Source organism: Cydia splendana, chromosome 4 (assembly GCF_910591565.1).
Source record: "Cydia splendana chromosome 4, ilCydSple1.2, whole genome shotgun sequence".
Taxonomy (NCBI): domain Eukaryota; kingdom Metazoa; phylum Arthropoda; class Insecta; order Lepidoptera; family Tortricidae; genus Cydia; species Cydia splendana.
The window spans coordinates 19321267-19328726 of NC_085963.1; the positions used below are offsets into that span (position 1 = coordinate 19321267).

General features: G+C 39.2%; 1 protein-coding gene across 2 annotated transcripts; it reads right to left on the minus strand.

Annotated features, from left to right (window-relative positions):
- Positions 1–5210: 5210 nt before the first annotated feature.
- LOC134790091 (adenylate kinase) lies at positions 5211–7309 on the minus strand. 2 transcript variants are annotated; one of them, XM_063760861.1, is made up of 4 exons: positions 7199–7309; positions 6937–7066; positions 6473–6709; positions 5211–5963 (listed from the first exon to the last, which is right to left on the minus strand). In XM_063760861.1, exons 2-4 carry the CDS (start codon positions 7036–7038, stop codon positions 5574–5576), a joined length of 729 nt encoding a protein of 242 aa, XP_063616931.1. In that variant the 5' UTR covers positions 7039–7066; positions 7199–7309; the 3' UTR covers positions 5211–5573. The 2 variants fall into 2 exon arrangements, with proteins under 2 accessions (XP_063616931.1, XP_063616932.1); XM_063760862.1 differs by having other exon boundaries at positions 7195–7283.
- Between the last annotated feature and the right edge of the window lie 151 nt (positions 7310–7460).

Below are 7460 nucleotides of genomic sequence, written 5' to 3' on the forward strand. Positions count from 1 at the left end.
CAAGGTCTCTACGTGCGTTCGTCTAGTATAGGGTTTTTACAAATCTCTACTAACCGGCGAGTTACGGCCTGAATACATTATACGTCAGTTACTTTCTACCGGAGTCCGGTGATATTCTACCGTGGTGAGGGGATTGGGCCTGGGAACACCCAAATTTTTTATACGTCCGAAATATCGAAATCACGACTTTGAAAACCACGAAAGAAGAAAATCACGACTGCGCTATTTCCGAATACTTAAAATCCGATTGTCATATGAACGAAAGCTTAAAGTTCCGATTATTAAAAAATCCGATTTTTTTTTCCGAATTTGTCTATTCCGAAAAATCATTGACCGATCGGAAATAAAATAATTCGGAATTCAGATTTTCGATCTTTTGTAAACTCGGAATAATGAAATTCGTGATTTTCAAAAGGGAAGTAATTAAATGGTCAGCCGTCTTTAAAATTGATGATGCATTTAAATCATTTGGACATGCTAGAACTGCTACCTTTACAGAAACCAACTGCTACTAGAAAAGTGGGTTAGGATAGAACTGCAACCTTCACAGAAGCCAACTGCTACTAGAAAAGTGGCTTAGGTTAGAACTGCGACCTTTACGGAAACCAACTGCTACTAGAAAAGTGGGTTAAGTTAGGTTAGAACTGCGACCTTCACAGAAACCAACTGCTACCAGAAAAGTGGGTTAAGTTAGGTTAGAACTGCGTCCTTTACAGAAACCAAGTGCTACTAGGAAAGTGGGTTAGGTTAGGTTAGAACTGCGACCTTCACAGAAGCCAACTGCTACTAGAAAAGTAGGTTAGGTTAGAACTGCGACCTTTACAGAAACCAACTGCTACTAGCGAAGTGGGTTAGGTTAGGTTAGAACTGCGACCTTCGCAGAAACCAACTGCTACTAGAAAAGTGGGTTAGGTTAGAACTGCGATCTTTACAGAAACCAACTTCTACTTGAAAAGTGGGTTAGGTGAGGTTAGAACTGCGACCTTCACAGAAACCAACTCCTACTAGAAAAATGGGTTAGGTTAGGTTAGGTTAGAACTGCGACCTTCACAGAAGCCAACTGCTACTAGAAAAGTAGGTTAGGTTAACTGCGACCTTTACAGAAAGCAACTGCTACTAGCGAAGTGGGTTAGGTTAGGTTAGAACTGCGACCTTCACAAACACCAACTCCTACTATAAAAATGTGTTAGGTTAGGTTAGAACTGCGACCTTCACAGAAACCAACTGCTACCAGAAAAGTGGGTTAGGTTAGGTTAGAACTGCGTCCTTTACAGAAACCAAGTGCTACTAGGAAAGTGGGTTAGGTTAGGTTAGAACTGCGACCTTTACAGAAACCAACTGCTACTAGCGAAGTGGGTTAGGTTAGGTTAGAACTGCGACCTTCGCAGAAACCAACTGCTACTAGAAAAGTGGGTTAGGTTAGAACTGCGATCTTTACAGAAACCAACTTCTACTTGAAAAGTGGGTTAGGTGAGGTTAGAACTGCGACCTTCACAGAACCCAACTGCTACTAGAAAAGTGGCTTAAGTTAGAACTGCGACCTTCACAGAAACCAACTCCTACTAGAAAAATGGGTTAGGTTAGGTTAGAACTGCGACCTTCACAGAAGCCAACTGCTACTAGAAAAGTAGGTTAGGTTAGAACTGCGACCTTTACAGAAAGCAACTGCTACTAGCGAAGTGGGTTAGGTTAGGTTAGAACTGCGACCTTCACAGAAACCAACTGCTACTAGAAAAGTGGGTTAGGTTAGAACTGCGATCTTTACAGAAACCAACTTCTACTTGAAAAGTGGGTTAGGTGAGGTTAGAACTGCGACCTTCACAGAACCCAACTGCTACTAGAAAAGTGGCTTAAGTTAGAACTGCGACCTTTACGGAAACCAACTGCTACTAGAAAAGTGGGTTAAGTTAGGTTAGAACTGCGACCTTCACAGAAACCAACTCCTACTAGAAAAATGGGTTAGGTTAGGTTAGAACTGCGACCTTCACAGAAACCAACTGCTACCAGAATAGTGAGTTAGGTTAGGTTAGAACTGCGACCTTTACAGAAACCAACTGCTACTAGAAAAGTGGGTTAGGTTAGAACTGCGACCTTCACAGAAACCAACTGCTACTAGAAAAGTGGGTTAGGTTAGAACTGCGACCTTCACAGAAACCAACTGCTACTAGAAGAGTGGGTTACGTTAGGTTAGAACTGCGACCTTTACAGAAACCAACTGCTACTAGAAAAGTAGGTGTAGGTTAGGTTAGAACTGCGAACCTCCCTCCCCTAGAAACTTACTGCTTACAGAAAAGTAGGTATAGGTTAGGTTAGAACTGCGACCCCTACAGTAAATAACTGTTTTTAAGAAAGTAGGTTTAGGTTACGTTAGAACTGCTACCCCCCGTAGAAACGTAGGTACCTTTATTTATTAACAACAAATTCGGAATATCGTTATTCGGAATTTAAAAAATAGGAATCACGTCAAATCGGAATTCAAAATTTCGGAATTATGACAATTCGGAATTCGTGATGTCAAAAATCGTAAATGTTAAATTCGGTGTTTCTCCCTATCGGAATTTTTATATTCGGAATTATGTCGTTCGGAATTTAAAAAATCGTCGGTTTTACTATTCGGAAATATAAAACTTCGTGATTTTCATCGTTCGGTAATTACGACAATCGGAATTTTGATGGGTCGAGCATTTAAAAATCGGAATAATAAAATTCGATATTTTAAAATTCGGCATAAAATATTTCGGAATTATGTAGTAATACTAATAGTAGAAATGCTAATTTTTGAAATACGAGCGATCGTGATTTGGAATCTATTGGTATTGACCACTCGATTTCAATTCTATTAGTAGAATTTAAATGTCAAGTAGTGGAGATATTATTTAACGAAATACACGAAATCGAGTGGTCGAAATTAAAAAATCGGCCCCCTGCCCGCCACTTGTCCTAGATGCGCCGATTCGGTGTGACAGTGAATAAGTAGGTAATCTAATAAGATCTTTACATCGCAACTTGTTAGATTCTCGGAAATGAATACGCATAATGCCGTAATTAATATCTAATTCATGTTTCAAAGTGCAAATATTGTATAACGGCTGTGAATTTCCTAGTGATTTTTATACTAAGTAATTAACCATTTTAATATCCTCATATACCGTTTTAACTCGTATTCGTAGGATAGGATTTATATGACTATTTCCCTTTTTAAAAGATCTATGATGTAATCAATAATTACCCTTTCCTCTGATTCTCTCCCTATTGTAAGTTACACTATAACCAACTAATCATAGAAGAGTTTCAATCATAACTGTGTCACTAGATGGCGTTGCATGAGTTAAGGTGGGTCCACACTTGTGACATGATGACGGACCGGACTACGTGGCATCGCTACAGGACATGTTACGCTAAATGTGGACGGCTAAATCTATGTTGTAGGTTAGATCACGATCGGTGGAAGTGGATTCGTACCGCTACCACTCGCTTTCATCGAGACACACACACACACATACACACACACACACACACACACACACGCACACACACACACTCACTCGCACACACACACACACACATACACTCACATACACCCACACTCACTCACACACACACATACACTAACATACACCCACACCCACCCACCCACACCCACACACACTTTCACTCACACTCATACACACATGCACTCACACACACACACACACACACATACACTCACGCACACACACACACACACACACACACATGCGTGTGCTGCGTGAATGATTGAACAGCGCGGCGGCGAGGTGCGGGCGGGGGACGAACCGACCGGCACAAGTCACGACGTGATCCACTCCTACCCCGTGTCAGTACCTGTGTCTTCTGGCGTACTTCGACACCCGCCAATAAATGCAAGTGTGGACGTCTCCTAGTCACGCGGACAATAGCGAACATGGTCTCCTAGTCACGTGGACAATAGCGAAAATCCTTTGAAAAAACCGACTCTCGATGGATCGGCTCGTGACACGTGACTTTAGATGCGTGACAGTACACAGACCAGCGTCCACACTGGCCACGGCTAGTAGATCGTAACTCCATACATTGTCCTGCCGTTTATTCTGTGTTCAGTAGTTTCTTCCTGTGTTCGGAATGGATTGAACCGTAACTGTAGCTTGTGACAATTGTTCGCGTAACAAAAAGACGTCCACATTAATGGTACTGACACGTGTTTCTGATACGGTCACGGGATAATGTTCGGTAAATTGTCACAAGTGTGGACCCACCTTTATAGGTAGTTCAATCTAATCTAGTTTATTGCTGAAACATCGCATTTAATTTAAACACGATTTTTTTAACAACGTTCGGCAGCTACTTTCTGTTATAGCATGTTTCTATGCAAAATATTGTTCTGTAATTAATGATGATCAAACGAAAGCCGTCTTATAATTTAAAGGAGTCACGAAACCTTTTTTAGAAAACTTTTAGTCAGTCTAAATGACATAAATCGCGCTCATTGGAGACGGAATTTACCGTTTACCTACAACAAGCTAAACATAGCAACTACTCCCACGACAAGCAATATGCGTACAAACTAACAAAAATGATGTCGACCTTATTATAGTAGATATAAAGTTGAAAATAAAAGGTAAGGTTTACGAAACAAATGTGTGTTCCATGCACTTTGATTCATTCAATTGTTTTGGCCCACGCTATTTAGCTTGACCTGATCATTTGGCTGATAAACTTATGCCTACTTGTATTTAGGGCACATCCCTAGTAGTGAGTAGAAACATTTTGTATTAGTCGTTTCTAGAGTAGTTTACACATTGAAATAGGAATTTTATACATAATCTATATACTACAGAACCTACAGTTATCAACTTTAATATCCAAGTTTTAAGTATTTAAGAAGTGTTAGAAGCAATCTGGGGGAGTTTTCAGTGTTGGTATGCCTTTAATCGAGCTTATGATAATGGAATAACTTCCTAACTGTACCAATGCCTGACAAACAAATTATGTTATCAAGAATAAACAAAATAATCAGAATCAGAATAATCAGTGTTTTATTTTTCCACTTATTTATCTGTATTTTCCATGGAAACCTACATAAAAGTATTATTCATAAAATATTAGCTATGACGAGACATATATGTGTGTGTATACCCAAACTTCTAGAGAAGTTAGTGAAGTTATTATTGTTCCTAGATAGGTAATAAGATATTCAAACACAAAATTCAAAGATTTTAAATCCACTGTATTTGCTCGAAAAAAATAGTCTCTAGAGTAAAGCTCAAATATAAAGATTTTCAAAAATACAGAAACTCAACCAGTCAAACCCATGACAAGATAAAAAAATGAGATTTGTACAACACCTTTCCTTAATAGTGATTATCAGTGATCGGGGATTTGGCTGCAACACCGCGGGGTCTAGTAGAATTTTTTGTATGGATACGGGAGGAAGCCCGCAATATGGATTGAATTTTTCACAAAAAAGCTATCTTAATATTTATGAAATACAATTACCTACTAAAAACATTTCATAAGAAAAAAAAGCATTATTTACCCCTAGTGGCAACCAAATCCCCGATTACTGGTGATTATGTTTACTGAGCCGCCCTTTGCCTGTTGAAGATCCTGCTTTTGAAGATATTGTCAATCTTGCTGAACACAGTCACCTCTGGCTTGGACGCATCTACCCTGTAGTGAAGTCCTTTCCGCATGTAATAGTCGACTAGTGGCACAGTTTGACTGTGGTATGTCGCTAACCTCTTCTGAAGAGCAGCAACATTGTCATCGGAGCGACGGATCAAGGTCTCACCGGTCTCATCATCAGTCATTGGCTTCTTAGGGGGATGGAACTCTTCATGATAGCTGCGACCACTTGGAAGGTGGATCAGTCTGCCGGTAATCCTGCGTACCAGCAAGCTGTCATCAATACCAAATTCAATGACTGCGTCTAACTCTGCTTTTCTTTTTGCCAATAAGTCGTCAAGCTGAAAGAATGATAAAAGTGTGTCAAAGATAATGACTAGTAGTTACATGAATTAATCACTGATATGGCCTAACTTAAATGACAGATAAAAAGTAAATATCCATAATTATAGATAACTAGTTACAAAATAACAATTTATTATCAACAAAAAGCAAAGAAAATTTATTCTAGAAGGTTTTCATTCAATTACATTGTATAATGTAAACTGGGCATCAAAAGGTTTACTTTCAGAGAGGTGCATCTCCTAAAGTTGTCTACAAGATAACACAGTTTCATTTGTATTGTTTTTAGGGTTCCGCACCCAAAATGTAAGAACAGGACCCTATTACTAAGACTCCACTGTTTGTCTGTCTCTCTGTCCGTCTGTCTGTCACAAGGCTGTATCTCAGGAACCGTGATAGCTAGACAGTTGAAATTTTCAGACAGATGATGTATTTCTGTTGCTGCAATAACAACAAATACTAAAAAGTAAAATACATAATGACAAGATAATGTTTAATATTATCTCACCTTTGAGGCTTGTGGCACAGTCCTGGGGAAGCCATCCAGAAGAAACCCGTACTTGCAGTCGGGCTGATCAAGGTTCTTGTTGATCATGTCCACAACCAACTCATCTGACACCAGTTTGCCCTCATCCATGACTTTCTTCAGCTTACGCCCGAGCTCAGAGCCCGAGGAAACCTCCTCGCGGAGCATATCACCAGTAGAGAGGTGGCAGACAGAGTATTTCTCTTTTAACTTTGGGGCCTAAAAAATATATAAATATGTTATAACTACTGCATAAACAAACATGAGATAGTAATTAAATATTTTATACTACATAAAAAAACATGAAATAGTAATAATTATGTAATGAATTGATAACGTAACACCATTAATTCAAGTACCAAGTTATTTGTAACAGACTTGAACTTTATTAATGAGATTAAATGAAGGTCAAAGAGCACAAGTGATTATAATGTATCCAAGTTTACCTGAGTGCCCTTGCCGGATCCCGGCGGGCCCAGAAGAACTGCCCTGATGCCAATAGGGTCATCACTGGGCTGGGGCTTCACTGCAGCAGCTGCTGGTGCCATAACGCTGGAGTTATTTCAAAGTTAGGCCCTAAAGAAAAAAAATACCTTATAAAGTATTCACAATAAATAATGAGAGAAAGTCGACGCAAGCGTCCAGCGCCGGCTAAATCGTCAAGCGCACTGTTCTATCTTTTATCTCAATTAAAGTATACACACCTACCTACGGAGTTTGTTAAATAATTAGTGGCGAAAGATTGATGCCGCCGACATGTGGTGACGTCGGTCGATAAACGTCAAAATCAACTGTTAATTTTGATTTGCGCCATTTGAGATCATCAAAAAACAGCCAAAGCCAAATACTATATTATTATAATTACACAAAATCAAATAAACTACTACTATAGACACCACCTACCTTACCTACCTTACTACCTTAGATATGATAATGTATTATATAAATCAGTATTTTGATGTAAATCATT

Coding starts and splice junctions, on each gene's coding strand:
- LOC134790091 (XM_063760861.1), bottom strand. CDS start 7,038: ATGGCACCAGCAGCTGCTGCAGTGAAGCCCCAGCCCAGTGATGACCCT. Junction 6,710..6,936: donor GATCCGGCAAGGGCACTCAG/GTAAACTTGGAT, acceptor TATATTTTTTAG/GCCCCAAAGTTAAAAGAGAA. Junction 5,964..6,472: donor CTGTGCCACAAGCCTCAAAG/GTGAGATAATAT, acceptor TCATTCTTTCAG/CTTGACGACTTATTGGCAAA.